The 24,208-nt window shown below is 37.6% G+C and overlaps 1 protein-coding gene across 1 annotated transcript in view; it reads left to right on the forward strand.

Annotated features, from left to right (window-relative positions):
• STXBP5L (syntaxin binding protein 5 like) overlaps positions 1–24,208 on the forward strand; it is an 82,050-nt gene that overhangs the window by 11,396 nt on the left and 46,446 nt on the right. The window contains exons 5-10 of the mRNA XM_032214634.1: positions 4,226–4,360; positions 11,050–11,113; positions 14,899–14,982; positions 19,823–19,946; positions 21,080–21,158; positions 21,892–22,046. Coding sequence (XP_032070525.1) covers positions 4,226–4,360; positions 11,050–11,113; positions 14,899–14,982; positions 19,823–19,946; positions 21,080–21,158; positions 21,892–22,046 — 641 coding nt within the window. The remainder of the gene's footprint in view (positions 1–4,225; positions 4,361–11,049; positions 11,114–14,898; positions 14,983–19,822; positions 19,947–21,079; positions 21,159–21,891; positions 22,047–24,208) is intronic.

A 24,208-nucleotide genomic window follows, 5' to 3' on the forward strand; every position in this document is an offset into this window, starting at 1 on the left:
CCTTTCTCAACTAAGCTGTGCATCACCAGTTACACTAATTGGAAAAGGAGTGTCTTGTTTCAGTCACCCATGCCCCGATAACATTTTGTTTTGATTACTGCAAGATATTTTACCTGGAAGTGAGTTTGACCACTTCACCTATTGAATCATCCCCTGATTCCCAGTTGATGTTTGGGCCCAATGCAAAGTGCAGAATTAACCTACAAAATTCTTCTACGTTCAGCATCACATGTCAAGAAAAGAACAGCTCTTGTGTAGGGTTCTTCTTTAGACCTTGAGATAATCTCTATGAGCCTGATCTAGGTGCCCATCCATGCCATGCTGTGGAGAGTGGCTGATTAAGCCTGATTGGATGTCTCATTTATTTTAATGCTAGGCAAAGGTTATAATATTCTCTGAGTTCAATTTTCATGCCTTTTAGGGCTACTTTAAAATAATTCTAAAATTTAATATTTTTTGGGTTTAATTTATCTAGGAAATGATAGTTTTAACTCAGCACCCCAAAATTAATTCCATCATCCTTCCAGTTTTTTGTTTTTTTTAAATCTGAGTTTGGGGAAAAAGAACCATACCAACTATGTCCATATTCTAGAAGATTAAAGTTAGAATTAAGATTAAGAGATTGGCACAAAACTCTTCTATTTTAAATGTCTATGAAAATGATGAAACAGTGCATTGGTAGACATATAAAAAGAAAAAGAAGTCTTGCCAATGATAGATAACTCAAGGGAAGAAAGAAAAATGGATTTTTTCCCTAGATTTCAAACTAGACCTGTGATGACCTGGGGCATAGCACAGAGATAACACAAACAGCTGGCAGTTCAAACCGCCCTTTTATTACTCTAAATTTTCCCAAACACTCCCATGTTTCTGGAAGTCTCAGAGCAGAGTGATAACAAACCCACACACACACCTCAAGCAGCCTCTGGCTGCAATTAGTCCAGCCCAGTGCTATGTACACCAGGGCTGCACAGCAACAAATCCAGCAGGGCAAATCAAGGAGTTCAGGAAGCAAAAGATCCAGGTAATTAGTTCCGAATGCCAGAAGGAATGTAAGGACTCTTGGAAAGTTCAAATGTTGGCACTCAACACTCCAGGAACTCAGTGTTTGTTCCCGACAAATGCCTCACCCCACAGCGTCTTCTTAAGTCTCGTTACCCAAGTGTGTCTTGTGAAGATGGGCGGGGCACTCTTCTCCCGAGTAGCCTGCTCAGTCTGCGCTGTTCATGCCTTCTATCCACTCTCTGAGCTCTTGGATCAGGAGTGGGTGATCCTTGCTCCTTGCCTATGCTCTCATGTTCATCCTGCCTCTGTTCCTCCCTCCCATTTTGTTCCAAAGACAATGAAGCTGCCCCCTCAATCTCTGTTGGCTCAGGTTCCAGCTTGTCTTCCCATACAGATTCAGGCTCCGTCGGGGTCATGTCAGGCAAGTGTTATATCTACTCTACCTCTACAAAAGACATTCCTGAGGATAAAGCTTAGGGAAAAAAAGAAAATTCATTTTAAAGCTGGTTGTCTATGGAGATTCTCAGTCATCTAGATCATGGCTGTCCCCAAAATACTTTTTTTCCAAAGGAAACTGGACTTTGTTTTTTCATTGAAGACATTTTGCATCTCATCCAAGAAGCTTCTTTAGAGCTCTGACGTTAGAGTTGGTTATTGTGCATTATGCTGCTTTCTCTTTAGGTATATACATTTAATCTAATTTAATTTAATCTAACACCTGTATGCACAGAAAAGAAAGCCATTGGCAAGAGCTTTTCTGGAACAGAAAATTTGGAGGCTACAGGGGGATTACCTAATGGAGGGCTGGAGTACCTAATGGAGTACCTTGGACTAAATCTCTTGCCAGCATTGTCTTGGTCGGGTCATGTTTTTCTTGCACTGTATTAGTGTGAAACTGGCATTAGCACAGAAGAGTACCATAAGGATACAATGTATATATATCCATCACAAATGTGGACCTGGAATGTGCCAGCCCTGATTAGATTAATGGAATGAGGAAATTAAATAAACGTATGACAACCTCACAGCAGGATAAAGTGGTACCTTCCAATTTTCTGAAATGTTGCATCTTCTCTTGAACATCCAGGAGAGCAGCGGTAGATTGTAGGAAATGAAGAGCATTTGATTACAGTGATTGACCAGGAGCCGTATGCAAATATGCATGTGATGTGAAGATAGCCAGCAAATATATCTTTTCCCCTGCAGAGAGCATGAGGCTCCCTACTTCTTTGGGAATGTGTCTTAGCACTGAAGTAGAGTGCTATGAATCCCTCACTGTCAATGTCCTCTCTTGTACTATGGTAAAAGGATCCCTGTTGTACCAAAAGCTTCTGTATTCTATGAAAAAACAGCAGTGAACTGAAATAAGACACACTTGTGATATTGGTACAAATATATCTAGACTGGGTATTCTATAGATTGTCAGCCCAATATTTTGATCTAGCTCTAATCTTTCATGTCTGGTCTAGGAAAGTAATGGACAAATACTCTTATCTCCTTCATATTAATTACACCTAGGGGCCAAAATATTGCAAGGTGAAAGGAACTAAAGAAAAAAGGTAGATGTGGATGAAAACTCACTGTCAGAATGCCAAATCTTCCCAATAAGGGGAAAAATAGAAGAAGGGCTGAATGTTTGTTGATGTTATAGAGAAACATAGTCCTGAGAATCTTAGCTTTCATTTATTACATACACACACACAGAGAGAGACACTAGATATGAGATAAAATGTATTGTCTGTTATATATAACAGAACACTGTTATATGTTCTTATTCCAAAAGAGAGACGTTCCTACCTTTTTGTTCAATTTTATCAATGTACAAATAGCAATCACTGATATATGTGGTGTTCAGAGAAGGCTATTTTGAGCTCTTACCAATATGTCTGGTTTATATATGCAGATGCTGCACAAATCATACCAGATGTTGAACAATTAAATTAGCTCAGCTACAAGACAACCCAGTTGTTGTTATATTTATTTTGTGATTGGGAATGATAGTGGAGTTACATTGGAGTTACGCTGAGAGTAGGATCTTTTTTTACATAATGGTGTCCTTATTCTGTATTGTGACCTTTTAATGCAGAAGGCACTGATTCTTGAATGATCATGGATAGTTTGCTGACAATGAAGATTCGAAACCTTCACTAATAATTTAGGCTGATATTTGTTCACTCCTTAGGAATAGACTTTAATTCAAAACTATGACATGTTTTTCCCATACTAATAGTTTAACAACCACTATTTCATATGATCTGAGATGAGAAATGCAATATGTTGTTTTTACTACATTTATATAATGTGATTGTGGTGATCAGATGTGACCTTACTCTTCTTTACATCCTCTGGAAAAGGTGCATCCAAATTCCTAATAAGAGTCATATTTCGGCTAGTGTCCCAAAAGTAGTACTACGGTGGGAGGCAGAACTGTCTAAAGTTAAACTTGGTGCATGGGCTTACAATTTAGCACGTTGATTAAAACTATTATTTTCCCCTCAGGCTTGAGTTCTCTCCTTAGAGGAGATAGTTTTGAATCAGTGTCGTTCAGGACCATTTCATAAAAACTCCAGTATCTTGGTTTCTCCAGAGAAGTGCTTTTGATGATGGGATATGAGTGTGCACAGTGCACTTAACATATTAAAGATCTGAAAATCAACAAGATTGAGCTGTTCACAAATGCTTATTTGAGCAATCAAATCTCCCCTTTTAAAGCAGTGAGATACCTATATCAAATAACGGTCCCAAAAATTTTAAAGGTATTAACCTTAGCACGGCACAATGCACTTCCCACAGCAGTTTTGGAGGGCTGATACAAAAAAAACATGAGCTAAGATTGTGCCCGTAGACAAGGAGCCGCGGAAACTAAAGCTCACGGCTTTATACTGCATCTTCTATAAGCATTTATAGACTCACTTTATAATACCTCAACTAATAAAATATCCGATAAATACTGATCTCTTTTATGTACAACTACTGTTATCAGATCAGTACAAAGTAGTTTCTCTGAATGTGGCCAAATTTTATTATGCTGTATGCAAAATTAGACAGACTCTAACTGCACACTAATAATTCACCATGAATCATAATATATTACTTTGTCAGTTTTTATGTTTATTTTTCATTATTATTGTTTTTAATGCTTTTATTTGTACTGTTGGTCTGTGTCTGTAATAAAAACTGATTGCTTTATATAATATGATTGTCTTTTTTCCTAACACAGGATTACTTTCTGTCATCTCCCTTTCCAAAGCAAGTGGCTGTATGTTGGAACAGAGAAGGGAAATACACATATTGTAAATATTGAATCCTTCATACTTTCTGGATATGTTATCATGTGGAACAAGGCAATAGAACTGTGAGTTTTGAATTGTTCACTAATTGTTCATTTTATTACTATTCTGTAAAATGAAAACCAAATTCTCTAAGCCAGTGTTTCTCAACCTTGGCAACTTGAAGATGTCCGGACTTCAACTCCCAGAATTCCCCGGCCAGCCAGAAGTTCAGACATCTTCAAGTTACCAAGGTTGAGAAACACTGCTCTAAGCTATACAGTTAGATGCTGTGGTGCTGTTCTTAGTAATTCTCAACCTGATTTTTACTACAGTTTTTGACTTTTTGCATTGTAGCGATGTATTCCACTGAAAGCAAAGTACTACAACCCAGTCCCAATCTTGCTGCTGCAAAGTGAGAAGACAGTAGTTGCCTACCAAATGTTTTTAGTCCCACTATCTTTCTTTCCTTGGAATCTTGCAAGTTACATTCACAATTTTTGATATCACAAAAGCTACTTATTCATGTAGACCCCTTGAGCTACATAAAGATGCCCATCTTAGTCTGCAGAACACATTTAGGAAGCAGATTTTAGGAGAACTTAAAATGTCTGGAAATTTAATATGGGAGAAGTGGGTGCATATGACTCACTGCTGCTCTGGAGCATGATTAGATGCCAGATGTAGTGAGTGAGTCAGTAGTGAGATAATTTTCTCTGATGAACCACAAGATCACTGATCATGATAAGCATGGAACTCTGCTATCCAGTCCATCAAGCTGTAGAGAGGGTACTGAGAATAGTAGCTGCCTGTCATAAGATATGTCTGCTGTCAAATTGAAAAGACTGTTTACCTGCAATAGTAAAAGTTTGGCTTCCAAGTTGACTACGATCCAGTAGATGGTCAGATGCAGCCCACAATGCATCCTGATCTCCACTATATTTCTTTCTGTTGCTTCTCGGTCTTTGCTTTTCCACTACTATGACCTCCAAATGTTAGCTTTTTTCCTTGTTAGGCTCTGTTTCTTTATCTACTATCTAGTTGCGTACATTTGTGTTCCCAGCTGTTCTACTTGCTCTGCAATCCTGCATTATTTTTCCCCTCTCTGTTTTTCTTGATTTTTCTGAAGAGAGGTGGGCTTTTTTTTATGTATCCTAATCTCTCATCTGTAACTAATTCTTCCTATAAAACAACTCTTCAACTTTTTTGCCCCTCAGGTACTGAAATATTATTTTCATATTATTTTTCTAAGACAATAGTTCTGAAGGCTACATAAATCCTGTTCTCAAATTATATTCCTAGGATTTAATCTGCAATCCCTTGTTGCATTTTTTCCACTTAATCCACCTCTATCTTTTTTTTAAATGTGCAGAATTAAGTACGGTACAGTACTTGAGGTGGGATATGACCAATGCCAAATATGATAGAATTATTCCTTCCAATGATTTAGAAAGTTTACTTCTACTGAATGAACCCAAAATTGCATTTCACATATTGCATTCTCCTAAATAGGTGAATTCAATTTTGCTACATACTGCTACAATTTTGCTACGTACTGCTAATTCATACAATATTTCAACTTGTGATCTATTACTGGACTGGAATAATTTCCACTTGCTTTACTGATTTCTTTTTCTTCTATGAAGACCTTTGCATTTATCTCTATTAAATTTCATTTTATTATTTTCACTAACCTATGAAGATTATTCTCAATGGCATTCCAATCTCCTAGAACGGAGTTGCAAAAGTGCTATTTGGAGGCTCCATGTGGTCTGTCCCTTTTGTTGTTCACAGATCCGCCAGTGCGTGAGGCCAAAAGCCTCATTTGTGCACTTGGGGGAGGATTTAAAAAAAATAGCCCAAAGAGGTCCTTAAGCCTTTCAGATTCTTAAGACTCCAGTTTCATCCCATAACATTCATGAATGCCCTTCGCTCTGTCCTCTTTGAGAGGACAACCCAGGCCTAAGCAGACTTTTAAGCTGATGTGATTGTGAGGTAAATTTTACACTATTAGCTTGCCTATCCAATTTCCTATCTCCTTCAGATTTGATGATAATTTGGTTTATCTCTCCAACTCATTAAAAAACGCTGGAAGAGTTCTATTCTCAAAAGAAGGCCCTGTTAGTATCACACGTGGGCACTTGATATGACTTCCCAGAACAGAAACAGCCATCATGTGAAAAGTTGTTTTACACTTTTCAACTTCATTCTGTGATGGGCACAGATTATAATTGTAGGATTGTCTTTCACATAAGTATGGGATCAAATGTGTGGGTCTTCTGAAAGAAGTTAGTGTTAATTATTCAATTATTTCAAGACCAGATTATTTGAAGGAGATTTCTGGAGAGAACTCAGGCAATTACCCCACACAGTTCTATCTTCAGTGGCATCTGTTCAGGCTTGCATGTGTTTGTCTCGGAGAAAAAAACAGTGTGACATAGAGCAGCCCACACATATCCTTCAAAGGTTCGGCCCACTCCCTGTGTTAAGCATTTCCTGCTCTTAACTTTAAAATATAAAGGATGTAGCTCTTCAAGTGCACTTATAGACATGAGCTTCAAATTTGGTTCCCATAGCCTTACATTTATTTCCCCTAGCCCTAATGCAGTGGCGTGCAGTCAGGGGAGGCGCAGCCTCACCACTGTCAATCATGAAAAGGAAAAAAAATGTAAACGGGAAAAGGCGAGTGCTGAGGTTAGGCTAGCTAGCTGCTGCCACACCGTGAATGACTGCCTATTTAAAAAAGCCTCTAAAAAGCGCCCTCTACTATGAGGCAGGAGAACTGCATGCCTCATCTAGTCTGTGTCTAGTTTTTAGGCACTCGAGCAGAGTTAAGCAAGGGTTAAAAGCCTAAAAAATTCCGAGGTAGTTAAGGCACGCAGTTCTCCTGCCTCATAGTAGAGGGCACATTTTTTAGAGGCTTCAACTCTGTCATTCTGCTTAAAGCTGCAACGTCGCGCTCACTCTTCCTCCTCTCTTTCTCCGTTTCTGATGCCCCACCCACCCCACGCTCCCTCTTTTCCTTCAAATCTCCTTTTTTTCTTTTTTCTTTAATAAATGCAATGCTCAGGCATTCTCTCCTCTCTCGCGACACCCCACTGACTAAAGCACTTTCTTTCGCCCGCCTGAGCTCGCGGCAGCCCGCCTGAGCTCTGCCGCGAGCACAGGCGGGCAAAAGAAAGTGCTTTAGTCAGTAGGGTGTTGGGGGAGAGGACTGCCTCACCAGCCATAAACCTCACCGCATGTCACTGCCCTAATGCAACTTTTCAGGAGCTTTTTACATGCAAAAATAAATCCCTTCCTTAAAATGGAACTGTTAGTAGATAGGAGTTAGTTTTAAGGAGCCTGTTAGATAGTCCAAAAAAATTACTTTTTGGTCTGGGTCCAAAATAAGCACTATGAATTATGCCTTCTCCTGGGAATTTTTAAACCAACTGATGGATTTTTATAGTTGCTTGTTATTGAATCAGCTTCCAATGAACAGCTTCCATTAAAATATGGATCTTTATTCAGCAGAGAGGGATATTCACAGATAGAGAAATCAAACTGTCTGGTATAAGATAGTCAACAAATGCAAGCAGCATCCTGGACTCAACTTTTGAATTCTGTCCATTTACTAAAAGTTTGTTACTGAAGAGGATTTTGTATTGTGAAAGATTTAGCTGGCCAAAAAAAGGTAATACAAGAGCCAGATTTGGCTGGAACCAGGAGAGAGTAACCTTTTTTTTATTTTTTGCATTAAGCAACAAAATGCTAGCCACCATAGTTTAAAGGATTAGTCTGATCAGGATTACTTGTATGTAGGAAAATAAAGGAAGAGAAGCCAAGCACAGTGTCATTTATAGGGCGTACCCACCTTATTTAAAGCTAATCATCCAGAGAAGGCATCATCATCCTTATGAGCAGTCAAAGCAAAGCGTGCTGTGCAAGCTGCTTGGGAACAATTAATTGTAACAGCAAGAGCTAAAGAGCAAGTCATGTTGATGGAGATTTGCAGCATCTTCCTAAGCTCCTCTAGCCTGCAAGTATCTAGGAGAACCATTTCTCAGAGCACTCTATGGAAAAAGTTTGCATTACCCCAGATATCTCATTAGCTACCAGTCAGTTTCAGAAAAATACAAACTAATTAGGCAACAGACATTTCAAAAGCCCCTAGGAAGAGATTTAATCCCTCCTGAATTGATTCTGTGCAATAACTGTTGGATTCACTCTTTACTTGTATTGATAGATTACTTTGTATATCTAAAGAGAGGACCCTAGCCCTTTTTATCCTATTTTCAAGAAGGATAGAAGTTCTACAGCAAAATTCTGTGGTAGAAGCTGCTGCCAGGCTGGATGGAGAGAATATCTGAACGGCTGAACAGGCAGGCTTTAGAACAACCAGGGCCACTTTGGATTGGACTTTCATGCTTTATCATTAGCTCTAAAAGTCCATGCTGTTCTCTAAAGCAAATTTCTTTTTTGCCTTTGTACACTCTGAGCAGGCTTTCAGCTCAATATCTAGGATCATGTTTTTCAACCTCCACAATATGTGGACTTCCTATCGTATTCCCAGAATTCCTCAGCCAGCCATGTTTACCCTCATAGAAAGGGGTTATTTAGCTGGTTCAGTCAGATTTTAAGGTGCTGGCCCAGAAATCAAGAGACAATGAATTTAAGACCTCTTCTAGGCATGAAACTGCTGGGTCATGCCTAGTCCTTCTTTCTCAGCCCAACCCACCTTGCAGGGTGGTGGTTGTGGGGAAAATAGAAGGGTAGGAGCATTAGGTACATTTCTTGCCTTGAGTTATAAATTAAAAAGGTGGGATGAAAAAGAACACTATCTCAGTGTTAAATACGGTACACATTATAATTCTATATAATTTAGATTCACATGTATATAACTGAATAAAATACAACCCATTACATTATATATGTGTATGAGACAAGCCATTTTTCAAAGGTCACAGAAAAAGACTTGCCTTTCGTTCAACACTGGGTTGCCTACCCTTTTAGTAATAATGCTTAGAGCCCAATCCTGTTGAGCTCTGTGCAAGTGCCACTGAGTGATTCTGATGGAAGAGGTGTAATTTGAAATAGGGGGAAATAAGTGATGAAGTTAAACAGAAAAAAATAGATAGAATTGCAACCCTTTGTCTTGCGCCAAATTCATCAAGCAGAGGCTGCCAGCTAGCCGTTTGGCCTAGTGGTTGAGGAACTAGGCTTGGAACTAGGAGACTCTTAGTTCTAGTGCCGCCTTTGGGCCAGTCACTCTCTCTCTTAGCTGACCTCACCTCAAAGGGTTGTTGGTGGATGCTTACAGCTGCAGGAGCATGAGTATCAAACAGATTTGAGATGAAAGATTTTGGTTGTTCATTCCTGGATAATTGCTTTATTGGAATCCCTCTTCTTTCTAGGTTTACTTTTGCTTAGAGCAGCCTTTTATAATTTGGCATCCTTCAGCTGTTTTTGACCAACTCCCTTAATTCATAGCCACAATCATTTTTTGCCTATGTCAGTGATGGTGAACCTTTTTCTTATGGCGTGTCAAAATTGTGTGTGCGCTCTCTATCGTGCGTGTGTGCATGCCCGCACCAAATCAATCCTCCCCACCCATCTGCGCATGCACGTGCGACATCCCCCACGCATGCGCGCGTGACCCCTCCCCAGGTTCCAGAGGCTTTCCTGACCCCTGGGGAGGGCAAAAAATGGCCCCAACGAGCCAACCAGAAGTTCAGTAATGAACTTCCGGTTGGCTTGTTGGGCCTTTTTTTCAGGAATGAACTTCCAGTTGGCCTGTTGGGCCTGTTTTTCGCCCTCCCCAGCCTTTGGAGGCTTTCCTGAAGCCTGGGGAAGGCGAAAACAGCCTACTCCAGCCCTCTGGAAGATTGAGCTGATTGCTGGCGTGCCAGCAAATATGGCTCAGCATGCCACTTGTGGCACACGTGCCGGGCCTATGTGAACTGTTTAAGTATGTGAATTTTTAAAAGTTAAGTTGCTTAGGAATATATTGTGCATAACTCTGAATCAGCCCTTGTTAAAGAAGTCTTTTCTCCTAACTTAAAAAGATCATTATTTTATAAAACATTTATTGTAGTAATAGAATTCTTTTTGGCACCAGTTAATTTTTTTAAGCATTTATAAAATTGAAATATTCATAAGTATAAATGCATGGCTGTTTCAACAGCACAATCCTATGCAAACACCAATGAACACATGAGAATTTAGTTTCACTTAATTCCTATTTTGGTCCAGTCCTCTACAACAGGCAGTTGTGAAAAACAAAAGTTTAAGATTGATAGAAATTATTTAATATTAATATGTAGGACAATTCCACAGCAGATTATTAAAATATGTTCTGTGAACAAAAATATGCTAATTTTATCCATTTTTATTGGCTAGTTTTCTTAATACTTAGAATTCTGTAGACTGTGTCTTTAGTAAGGTGTTTAACAAAGTACTACACATCATTCTGTTTAGCAAGCTTAACTAAATATGAAAATTAAATGGGTATAAAATTCATTAAAAAGTTATATTAGTGGACCGTTCATTAGTTCCTCATCAAGTAGGCTGAAATAGGTATACTCTCTTCCTGGATGCTATTTCTCTCTTCCTACTCTCTAATAATTTTAATGAGCATATTTCCTATTTTCTCACTGAAAGTAGGATCATATTCAGTTTCATTATGTAATAGTCACCATGGCTTCTTAGTTGATTTCCTCTAAAATTATCTGCTAGTTCTACAAAATAAAAATAAATTGTAGTTGCTTTTTCTAGTTTCAATTTTGATTTGCAGATCAACGAAGATTCACCCTGGGCCTGTTGTGCATCTAAGCGATAGCCCGAGAGATGAAGGGAAAGTGAGTAAGAAGTACTCAAGTATTTCTTAGTATTTTTGTTTTAGCAGTTTTTGCCCTTTTGCTACAGATAATTAGGCAACTTAAACACACAAACATCCACAAAAATGGTATGGACAATACAATATTATGGAGAAAAAATAATGCATACTCCTTTTGGGTAAGGTTAAACAAATTTTAATAAACAGAATTTTACTGACCTGAACATACAAATACAGTAAATACTTCTGAACTGTACAATGTATATATTAATATTTTGTAAGTAGGCTGTTGGTTCATTATACATTGACAATTATGTATTTTCAATCAGTTTATTTTGTTTTGCTTGATGCAATGCTGTTTAATTGATGAATAAAATATTATAATATGCTTCAATATAAATATTGATTTAAATTTTTATTCCCCCTCCCCTTAAGAGCAAAATGTCAATCAGATCAGAGATGCTGCCTCTCCAAAGTCAGAAAGACAGCCTCCAGTAGTCTTCCAGAGAAAAGTAAACTGGCCTCTGGGCCACCCTGGAGATAGTCCAAGAATGCCAGCCCAATTAAGAAGGAAGATCAGAGTCTTCCTTGGTAGATAAATCTTTGGCTCCATAACTAATAAAAATAATTTGTTTCCGCTTCATAACTAATGAAAAACAAAGGCAAAACATCTGAAAGAAAACTACTTGTTTAAGTAGATATATATTTTGGGAATCCCTGAATTCTGTAGCAGTAGAAGCTGATGAGAAAATTAACATGAAAAAAGTCAACTAACTGATTTTTCAAACAAAACAGGCTTCTTTTTTCCCCCTATCTTTTCTACCAGCTGGATGCCTAAACTTGGCAAGCCAAGCTGGCACCAGGAGTCCAAGGCCACACCAGAAACTGCTTCATTACCACCGACTAAAAACCATCTGTTCAGCTAAGCCATTCAAGATATCTTGAATTCTCCATACAAAGTATCCATAAAAGCATTTGAAAACTGTTGTAATAATTAAGTATCTGTTCATATTTAAATCACTATTCAAATTCTAAACTTGAGAAAAAATCTGGGTATCTCCTGGATTTACAAATGAATGTTTTGTCTAATCAATATCCTGTATTCACAATCCTTTCTAAAGCTTAGCTAAAATGGTGGACCAGAATACTCCCTATCAAAGACTTATTAAACTAAGAACCAGACTATGTCATTTTCATGATAGATACCTAAACTGGAAGAATGAGGAGCCTTGAAAGTTTTGAAGCATCTTTGCCAATTTAGATCTGAACAAACCACTAAAAAGTTGTGTGCTATTACAGGATTTATATGCCTTCCTAATCACGGAGTCTGGGAAGCTTTGTCATTGCCTTCTAGGATTCATTTCGAAATGCCTTCTCCTAGATATAATGACTTTTATGTTCCTTACGCAGGTGGCTAGTTAGATTGATTGCTGAGAGTAAACATAGGTTCAGCGGACAAAGATTGCTACCTAGCTAATTTCTAGAGATTTTCAGTCATCAAATGATATTCACTAGATAACCTGCTTGATTGAAAATGTGTTATGAGGAAGGTTCCTTTAATTGCGGACCCATTTTGGTGGGCTTTTTAAAAGATTTAATAGACTTCAAGGAAAAAGACGTCTAGCAAACTTTCAGAAGAACTGAAAGCTACAATGTTTATGAATATGGAGTGACATTTCTTACATGGCTGAAATATAGTTTTTTAAAATACATCTGTGGATCTCGTGATTTTTCTGTCTACAAATTTTTATTCTTCAAATTATAATTGTGAAATTACACAATATGAGAGCTTCTTTGCAGTTAAATTACAAAGGTGGGCTTTGACCACTTCCTAATCCAGTTGAGACTGGGAAATCTGTTTTGATGATCTGAGGGCTCCCAAGAAACCTTGGAGAGTATGTGAGGAGTTTCCTAAAAATCTGGCCAGCAGTTCTCTCAGTTGCCTCCCCAGTCTCCGGGTCTTGATACAATCATTCCCAAGACACCACTTGCTATTCACCAATCCAAGAACATGGAAAGGAGGAAATGTTGTCTGGAACACCAGTAGAGAAACACTAGAAGTGAACCTGCAAGAATATAAATATATAATATAAGAAAAGTATCCTTATAGAAAATTGTTTGTGAGAAATCCAAAGCTGAACACCTCAAATTAATATGTCTCTTTGAACTTTTCACTGTTCAGTGACTTGTTCAGCTGCACTAAGTTAGTTAGGGGTGGAAAGACAGTTCCTTTCTTGTTAAATTTATCTTTATACTTAGAATAATTTTAAGAGGACCGTAATCTGATGGTGTGTTAAGTTTGGGAATTGTGTGCTAAAAGCCATTAGAACATACATACATATATACATACAAACATACATACATGTATATTCACTACAGAATCCTATTTTTGTCATGGGATCTGGGTGGGAGGTATAGATTTGCTGGGGCATGGGAAAACCCACATTCCAAAGGGTGGCACCACTTTTATTCTGTTAATTATTTTAATATCAGTTTATTTATTATCTCTTTATTTTTTATGCATTATTCTTATTTAGTTTACGGTAATACATTTTTGTTATATTTAGTAATTATAATAGCATTATAAAAAGCATTAGTTTTTGCCCATTAATACAGCAGTAAGATCATTTCATCGTCTTCTCTACCAACAACAAATGTTGCTTTTCCCATCTGTTCCAGAAGTAGGGGAGATGCAGAGTTTGTTCTAATTAGCAGAGAAGGCTTTGCTAAAGAAACAAATTATCTCCCTCTTCTGGAGAAGTTTCAGTATTTCAGCAGAAAAGGAAGAGGGAATTCAGCACAGGGAAGCTGGAGAATAGTGGTGAGCTGTCTGGAAAAGCTTGGATGAGAATTGCAGGAAGTTGAAGAGACAGAATGTGCTGGGAAGAATCAGGTAGCGGAGGGGGAAACAGTGCCAGGGTGATGCAAAAGAGGAACAGCCAAGCAGAAAGGCAGAGATGCAATGAAGGAGAAGCATTTAAGAACACAGAGGGAGGAAATGGAAAGCAAAGTGAAAGAAGACTTAGATAAGGATGGGAGAGAAAGGCAGCATTGGAGGGGAGGAATAGAAGGAAATGTGGAAGACAGCCAGGCAATAAAGCTGGTGGGAAATGGAGTGGCAAGTGGATTCAGGCCAAGGAAAAGGTTTGGGAATATGAGGGGCATGGTTGCTTTGGGGAATAAATCGACCCCCTTTTCCCTATGACAACCTTCAAGTATTGGTAGACAGCTATCTTGCACTCCTAAGCCTGCTCTGTGTTAGGCTAAACATACCCAACTCCTTTAGCCGATCATATGCTTTAGCTGCCAGTCTTCTTATCATCTTTGTTGCTTTTCTCTGCATATTTTCTAGGGTCTCAGCATCTTTTTTGTATTGTGGTAACCAGAACTTGACATAGTATTCTGAGTGTGACCTTACTAGTGCAGTAAAGAGTAGTGCTATCACTTCTCATGATCTTGATGTTGTCCCACTGTTGATATAACCCAGGATTGCATTGGCTTTTGACAGCTGCAGCACATTGCTGGCTCATATTTAAGTACTGCTCTATTAGAATACTGTTGAAGAAGGTACTATCTGTTCTGTTGATTTACCTGATGATGCTTCTGTTTGCCTATCTTGTTTACTGTAAAGATATTTATTTATATAAAACTGGGTGGGGTCAGCATCTCTGACTCCATTTGGACACTGGCTGTGCAATTCCCTGACATATTATTGCATATGTTACATTTAGCTGCATGTGCTTTACAATAAATATTCTTAACACATATTAATTTGATAATGTTTTCTTTCCCCTCCCTCTTCTCCAGTTATTAATAGGTTATGAAAATGGGACCATAGTATTATGGGATTTGAGATCAAAAAGAGCAGATTTAAGAGCATATTACGATGAGGTAAGCTATTTCTTTCTTTTTTTTAAAGCACAAGGTATGTACAGTTTTCTGGTTTCTAAAATATTACAATGATTAATGTCTTTCATTTGTCTCAGACATGATGCATACTGAATGGATGGCAGCAAAAAGAAATAAAAGTGCAAAGCTCAGATGTACATGAGATAATCAAGATCAGCCATAATTGTGTTATGCTTGCTATATTCCTCTAATTCAATTTATCAAAACCACATTGCCATGTTACTTTAGGAGATCCAGTTCCTACAAGGCATTTGCTTCCAACCTAGTCATAGTCGCCTTCTCAAGAAGAAAATTGGATAATCACATGTCTAAGCTCTGTGCTCTTTGAAAGAAGAATGAGATATTGAATAAATATTTATTTAACATTATCTCAGATTTTAAATAGGCAGAAGGCATACTTTAGAGCTAATGCTCATTAATGTGTGAAACCAGATCCTCTTATTATATACAGTAATATGACGATAAGAAAGAAATTAGCATTCCTTTTTAAGGTAAAGCACCCTAATTCGTATTTCCTGGAATATTGTACCAGCAGGACAATTACTATTATTAAATGTTTCTTCTTCAGATTTTGTGATTTGTTTATACAGGAAATTCCATAGAAAGTTGTGAACATTAGAGAAGGTAACATAAAAAGCCATACATTAATTAAAATTGTCTGATAAACATTTTAAAAAAATCTGTATATGAAATGTTTTTAATTCTTTACAGTAAGCATTAGCACCTGAAAATTAATATGAATTTTATTGTAATGCAAATTGGTGTGGCAACAGGTTAGAACATGTGTGTGTGTGTGTGTGTATTTATATATACACATACATACATACCTCAAGATGGGTGTTAAATACAGTATTGTGAAATTCTTCTCAAATCTAAAGTAGATTTACCTAGAAGAACACTAACATTGTGGATAGGACTTTCTCATTTCATCCTTTTTGCCTGTCATATTTATTTATCATATGTTCTAACCTTTAGTACTGCCTGTGCATACTGTTTAAACAGCTTTTGCTTTCTATTAAAAAAAAGGAGAATTGACTAGGTTTTGGACTGCCAGGGACAGAATGATCTCAACTTTCTAACATACTCTTCACAGAATTTTATAAATTTAATAAATTATGTTTGGGTAATTTACAGTTAGATTCACAGCCTAGATTCTAACTAGTAGAAACCCAATACTGTAACTCAAGTCCTAACCAAGGACCTAAGAGTAATAAGCAATCCCAAAACAACTTGAGCACTACTTGAACACTGTCAATATTAACAAATTTACCATGAATCAGTTGCAAAACGCAGCTTTACTCAGAATAGTTTATCTCCTGCATACTTTCATGCCATCAAACATCCACATCTGCCTGTCCTAGATCCTTGGAAAGTACTCAGTAGGTGAATAGAAATGCCAAATTCAATCTGAACATCTGGCTGATTATGCAATGTACTATAGTAATGCACAGACTGACTACAAACAACAGCCTAACAAAGTAGCATAATGGTGCATTGAAGATCTACAAGAAATACCATTTGTCTGCAAACAAGAACTGATGGAATCATAAAATAAAGAAAGTACCAGTAATAGAAAACGAAGAAGCTAAAATACTCTTGGACTTCAGAATGCAAACCAATAGGCACCAGCCACATAACACCCCCGATTTAATAATTGTTGATAAGAAAGGCAAAAAAATCTGGATAGTGGACATGACAATACCTGGAGATAGCAGAATAGAAAAGAAGAAGCTAGAGAAGATAATAAAACACAAAAACTTGAAAATAAAAGTAGAATGACTGGCAAGAAAAAGCAAACGTAGTGCCAATACTTTGGGTATGGGCATTTTGAATGCAATTCCAAAACATCTGGAGCACCACTTGAACACTTGAACAAAAATCATCAGTCAATTGCAAAAGTTAGTTTTACTTAGAAGAGTTCACATCCTGTGACAATATTTTTAACACCATCAAGCATCCACATTTACCTATCCAAATCTTTGTGAACAGGTGAATAAAAATGCCAAATCTATTCTAAACATCTGGGTGACTATGCAACAAAACATAAGAACACCCTAATTATACAGAAAAACACCTTCCTTGTTAAGATTTGAATTTTGTTAATACACAGATACTAAGGCCTTTAGGTATGACACTCAGTGTGCTGATAACCACTGAGACAACCATTGCCAGTTTATCCCCTAATCTTTCAACTTCGATTTTCAGATCTTGATACTGTAAGATCCTCTCCAATTCTTTGTCTTCTATTGTCCCCAGGTATTGCCACATCAACATCTAGATCCATGATGCTGAACCTATGGGATGTGTGCCAGAGGCGGCACACAAAGCCCTCTCCGTGGGCATGCACGCCATCACCAGCTGCTCTTCTGGTTTCCAGCATGAACAGGCGTGCTGGCCAGCTGGTTTTCATGCGTGCAAGTGTGCTGGAAACCCAAAGACCAGATTGGCCGGTGCACATGCACACACGCGCACACACACAAGTGTTCCAGGTTGGGCGCTCGGTGCCAAAAAGGTTTGCCATTACTGATCTAGATCTTCCAAGGCACCTGGGGGTAGAACAAGAAGCAATGGGTGGAAACTAATCAAGGAGAGAAGCAACTTAGAACTGAGGAGAAATTTCCTGACAGTTAGAAGAATTAATCAGTGGAACAGCTTGCCTCCAGAAATTGTGAATGCCCCAACACTGGAAGTCTTTAAGAAGATGTTGGATAGCCATTTGTCTGAAACGGTATAGGGTTTCCTGCCTAGGCAGGGGGTTGGACTAGAAGACCTCCAAGGTCCCTTCCAACTCTGCTATTGTATTATTGTAATTCTTTTCAAGCACAGTTAAATCTAGTGTGTTATGTGCCAAGACTTTATCAGTTTGCATTCACTAATCCTACAATATATTAACCTGCTCTTCTACTAAGTTTTCAACTGTATGTGCCCACCAAGTTATCATGATTTTAATCAACAACGACAACAACAACAACAGTTTTTCTATTGGTGTGTTCCCAATTTCATTCCTACACTTTACTTGCAATGTATACCAGCTTATACAAAAATGATAACCAAAGAAAGAAAGGTTTGGGTCTGGAAAGGCCAATTATAGATTTCTAAAACAAAATTATATGAAATCAAACCATTAAATGTATAATTAAAAATATTAATATGGTTACTGAGCCAAGGATTGTACTGACCACATTTGATATAAACTGGAAATTTTCTTTAAATTTTGTTTTATAAAAAAAAAAAACTAAAACATTTTCAAGCCATTTAAGGCTTTTAATATGCCTTTTTTATATTAAACCAAACCAGAACTAAACCAGAGATGTAGACTTCATTACTCTATTTTTTAAAAAAGCAAGTTGATTCATTTGTCTTTAGCCATTTCAGCAAATTATTAAGAGGGAGGGTTGACAGGAGATAGGAAATTTGTTTTCAAACAGCTGAAGAGCGAACACACTGCAAAGGATTCAGACTTATTCCCACCTGTGGCTAGGGCAGGGGTTAAATACTCTAAGAGCCATTTGGACCCGTTTCCAAGAGAAAAGAAAACACCAGGAGTCACAAAACCCTTCCCGTACCTGACTGTTTCCTGAGGGGCCACATAACTAGCATATGTAGTTGAATTAAACATTCTATTTTGTTCTGAAACTTTTCTTTTCTTGGATTTATTCATAGCTGTCCTACGGGGAGGGGGGGGGTAGAAAAGCTCAATAAATCGCGTGCTTGCATGTGTCGCACATTGGTGGTTGTCATGCATATTTTGAGCAACAGGGAGCCACAGCAGAGGGATGAAAGAGCCACATGCAGCTCCAGAGCCGTGGGTTGCTGACCTCTGGCCTAGGGCATAAGCCTAGAATGGATGGCATTAAACTTTGAACATATAGAGATTAGATGTTAGGAAGAATTGATGACAGTAAGAGTTGTCCATTAGTGGAAAAGATTACCACATGCTGGCTTCTTCACTGGAGGTTTTCAATCAACTGGATAGTGAATCATGTTAGTGTCTAGTGGATTGGACTTGAACTCTTAGATCTCTTCCAACTATTTGAGTCCAGGATTTGTTTGTTCCATGATCATTTACTGAGTGATTTAAAAGATTTTTAAGCTTTAACCTTAATCACAAATACCAAATCTGCTGCCCTGCTCTCTGCACTTGGCAGAATAGAACTAAATATTGAACTAGCGTCTAAAAATTTCTTTTTATATATTTAACTGCAGCTGAGTTCAGTGGGATTTAGTTTTAAGATGAAAGGTTAGAATTCACTGGTTAATCTAAAGTAATAAAAATGAAGGGGCTGTAGATGGTTGACTGAGTACAAGAATCTAATTTATCACTGGTAGCTATCAAGCTTTTGCTTGAACAGTGAAGGAGAAATTGGTTCCTTTATCAAATTGGTCTTACTATTAGATTTTTTCTTCCAGGCTTTTAGTAACTTCCTGTTACTTAAAGCCATTGTTCCCTGATTTCCCACTTAGAATCAGAGTAAGTATCACATTAACATAAGGAAGAGGATGGTGAAAGTATTCACATTTAATTAGAAACCCAAAAGAATGAAGGAAGTTTTTAGGAAGCTTCTCTTGTTTTTTCTCCTACCCATTTCATCATGTATTCTTGCTCTTCAAGGGGCTTAGTAAGTTAATTAGACCCTGAGCATTTATCACTTTTCATGTTCCTGGTGTTAAACCTTGGTGAATTCATTCTGCATAAATTTGATTTCTCTAGAGACGGTCTCAGTAGCCATGACCATTATATATATTCTCGACAATAAAGAAAAGAGGATATCATTATTTCTGGGAGCTCAAGGTTCTCATTGCGATTTATTGTTCTGTTTAGGCTATTCACTCAATTGGATGGCATCATGAAGGGAAGCAATTTATGTGCAGTCATTCTGATGGCAGTTTAACTCTATGGAATCTAAAAAGTCCCCGTCGGCCTTTCCAGATAATCATTCCTCATGGTAAGATGCCTCCATTGTTGCTGGTATATGTAAGATACAGTTAAAGCATTCAAGTTCTGACCTAAGCAATGCACTTGTGCGTTGGCCCTGATTAAGCAATGAACCTTGCTAATTTCAAGATAGAATTGTAGCGTTTAAATCTGGGATCTATTTATCACGGTTTTCATGATTTTTTAATTGAAACTGCTTTTCATAGTCTAGCCTGTTGTGAATAATGTGTCAGGGGACTCACTATTCTCTTTTTCTCCAGGAATCAAAAATCTAATAGAAGACAAGGTCTATACCAGGGGAAAAATCTCAGTAAAGGATAATGTGCCTTAGGGCTAAGGTTATCTGGATTAGCCAAAGACCAGCTTGGTAGATGGGCAAACCAGAAAATCTTTTAATGTGTGGACTAATTTACCTCTTGTCTACCCAATTGAGAAAAAATGTCTCCATGTTTCTGAATTCTTGCCATATGAAGACAACGGATACTGATATAATTACTTACTGTGTAAATAAGGCGAAAATGTCTAAGAAAAAAAATTGTCCCATGGATAGCCTCCAAAAGTCAAAGAAACAAAGAAAGAAACAAGAGGGCATCTTTTTTTAAAATTCGTCATTAGAATAGGAAGATGAGCCAAACTCTAAGGAGAACTGAAATAAGATTTTGCCTAAGCTGCCAAAATGTCTACAGCCAATCCTGCATGAAATATCATGAATGCAATGATACTAAAAATGAGAAATTCTTCAGAAAGAAAAGCTTGTCTAGAAAAATGAATTGTTACCACTGCCTGAGATGTGCTTTTAGGGAGCAAGCTTGCTCTCTTTGCCAGCTGCCTAACACTGCCTTATTCGGCAAAGGTTGGCATTTTACTACTAATACTAATTTATTGATTAGCCATTAGGCCACATCTGAATCCCCTAGGTGTTTCAGTTCTTTTCGATGCCATAGCTCCAGCTGAGCTCATGAAGTGCATTGGGATGTTGTTCTTTGTTCTATCCCTGGGGTCATCTCCAATCCATGCAGGCCCCTGGAAACATGATCACTTTAGTCTTGTAATTGTTTGTTATTGCTCAGAACAGCCATAGCAACTCTATCTACTGACATTATAGGAAAATAAATGAGTCTTTTCTAAACAATTCCTTTACAGGTAAGATTCAGCAAGATGGGAAAAAAGTTGAATCTTGTAAGCCCATTCTTAAAACAGAATACAAGACCTGTAAAAACAGGTAGGTGCTCTTCTTGATCACACTAAGGAGGTAGCTATGATCCCGAGACAGGGCCTTGTATCTGTTGAAATGAGGCCACTTATGTGATTAGGTTCACTTTTTTCTGCCCCTTCAACTGTGAACATGTATGGCACTGTTAATCAATGTGACCGTTTCTGCATGTACAGGATCTGTAAGAAAAACTGAAACCAGAAAAATGGTTTTGGTTCCTTTTAAGTGTTTTAGGGAAGGATATAGAGACTGACTTCATACATTGCAATCAGGTGTAATTTATTTATCCTTTGTTTATTGAATAAGCTGTATATTATTGATATTAGTGGGGGGGGAGGTACTATTTAAAGGAACTTTCTTGCCATCAGCAAGTGAGCGATGCATTTATGATGCATGAGTTCAGTATATACATTAGTGATCATCTGTACCACAAGAGAGCCCACCTCCTTCAGCATTTGCCATTACTTCTGGATTGGACAAGCAACTTAGGTGTTACTGCTTTGGTTGGCCAAAGCTACAGAAACAGTGAAAGCTGCACAAATATTTACTTTAAACATCACAGATATAAGAGAGAAATGTGATGATCTCATGAGTTTTAGAAAGATCACTTAACAGTAGAAAGATTATTAGTTTTAATTACAATTTGGATGTAATCTCTTCATCTTAACGTGCAAAAATTGCTATTTCAAAGTCAATGAAAAAGTGTGAACTATAATTATTACTATTTTATTTTTTAATATAGTGATCCTTTTATCATTTTTTCTGGTGGACTTTCTTATGATAAACCTTGGCGAAGGCCAGGTCTGACAATCATGCATGGAAAAGCAATTGCAGTGCTTGAAATGGATCACCCTGTGGTTGACTTTTTAACTCTTTGTGAAACTCCATACCCAAATGGTAAGTATGTGTAATAAATTTAAATAATAAATAACGCAACAAATGAAGAATAGTAACTACATTGCATGACATTGCCATGAAAAATTCCATAATCCTTTTATTAGGCCAACTGAAATTTTGTCACAGTTTTAAACTTTTTTTTTTAAACTCTTCATGAGATGTTTAAAAGCCAGGAAAGAAAACAGTGAAGCAAGAAGGAGCTGATTAAGGGTTATAAAAAATGGAAAAGCTGGCAATAATTATAAAAATTCTGTTGAGCCAATTAAGGTACTGGCTCTGTGTATTTTTTAATATTATAGGTAGTCCATGACTTACAACAATTCATTTAGTGACCGTTCAAAGTTACAACTTTGACCATTCAAAGTTACAACTTTGACAGTTGCAGTGTCCCAAGATCACGTCATCACCTTTTGCGACTTTCTTAGAAGTCAATGGGGAAGCCAGATTCAACCATGTTACTAACTTAATAACTGCAGTGATTCACTTAGCAACTGTGGCAAGAAAAGTTGTAAAATGGGGCAAAATTCAATTAAATGTTTCACTTAGCAACATAAATTTGGGCTCAATTGTGGTTGTAATTCGAGGACTACCTGTATTAGGTATTTTGAAACAAAAACTGAGAAGAATTAATTTAAAATAGAGGAAAGAAAGAAGAAAACAAAGAAAACAAATAAAAAGCCAAAAGTGAAAAAAGAAAGGAAATACAAAGAAGTAACTTCTAATTTTGTTTACAAGTTCAAATATAAAATTACATACTTTTTGGTTACAAAAACCCTCTTTTGTTATCCGTTTTTTTCTAATCATAACATAAATCATAAATTCGTTTTTTCATCTAAAAAGTCTATAAGGAATTTCCAATCAACAACAAATATAGATGTTGTCTTTTCTCTAATTAAGCCATCTCTGCAAATTTCATCATCTTCACCTACCATTCCTCCATTGTGCCAGATTTTCCATGTTTCTGCATATGATAATGTTGCTACAGTTATCATAAATAAAAACAAAGTTCTATGACTTTTTCCCAACTATTTATCCATCAGTCCAAAAAGAAAAACCTTAATTTCTGTGGATTTGATTTACTGCAATTTTAAGAACTAATCTGACAGCAATGTGTTATCATCTGTGAAGAATTGGGACCATACATGAAGTTCACGTTAAGAAGGTTCATTGCTCAAGCCTATACACAAGAATCTAGTTAACTAACTGTCAACACTAAACTGGTGCTAGATGAGCGTTAATAAAATTTAAAGGGGGGTGGACTTGGATAATATATGGGAACCAAATTGATTCCTTTCTTGACTCTGACCCAGGCTCTGCCTCTTAATCTCTACATTACCCTCCTCTCCAACTTGCCCTTCACCACTTCCATGGCTTGTTCAGAGACTCCTTTCCCTTCCTACATGGGCTCTTCAGAATCTTGAGTTCTCATGGGAACTTCACAGAGGAGGCAGTGAAACAATTTCTAAGCAATCTTCCTCCCTGCCTTTTGAAACAACCATAGTGTCAAGTGGTTGTTGCTGGAAAACATGAAAAGCATAGTAGGTCCTTCCCCCTTTACCTTCAGGACTTGAAGGCCAGAATTGAGAGGCCCAGCATAATCAAGTGCTCTGCCTGCCTCTGGAAGTGCCAGCAGAGGTTGGTTAAGGCTGATTCCTCAGGTAGCACGGTGTGCTAGGAGCTTGGTCGGTTGTGGCTTCTCAGGGAAATGGTGGAATTGCCAAAGTAACGCAGAAGGAGAACATATCTTGCATTCTCTCAAGAGAGTTCAGTTTCTGGGCAGTCTTTTTAGTAAATTAAATATTGCATACCTTTGCCCTTTCACTCAGAATATAGAATGCAATACAGAATAACAGAGTTGGAAGGGTCTTTGAAGAAATTTCTAATTCAACCCCCTGCTCAAGCAGAAAATCCTATACTATAGAGTTGAGTATTTCTTCTACTTCATATTCTAGTGTCTAGTTTATTTTATGGTCTTATTGAGACCAAAAACTTGATAGAGAGCCAGAATTTGTCTCCTTCAGCTATCAGCGGCCCTTCCTGTCAATGGGCATCCTCAGCTTTCTCATACAACTACTTTGCCTGTTCTCGTTGCTGTTTCAATAGAGTTTGTGCAGCAATTTCTTCTTGTAAAAAATCCACAGTTCCTGGGACAGATCTCTCCT

This window comes from Thamnophis elegans, chromosome 3 (assembly GCF_009769535.1).
Source record: "Thamnophis elegans isolate rThaEle1 chromosome 3, rThaEle1.pri, whole genome shotgun sequence".
Taxonomy (NCBI): Eukaryota; Metazoa; Chordata; class Lepidosauria; order Squamata; family Colubridae; genus Thamnophis; species Thamnophis elegans.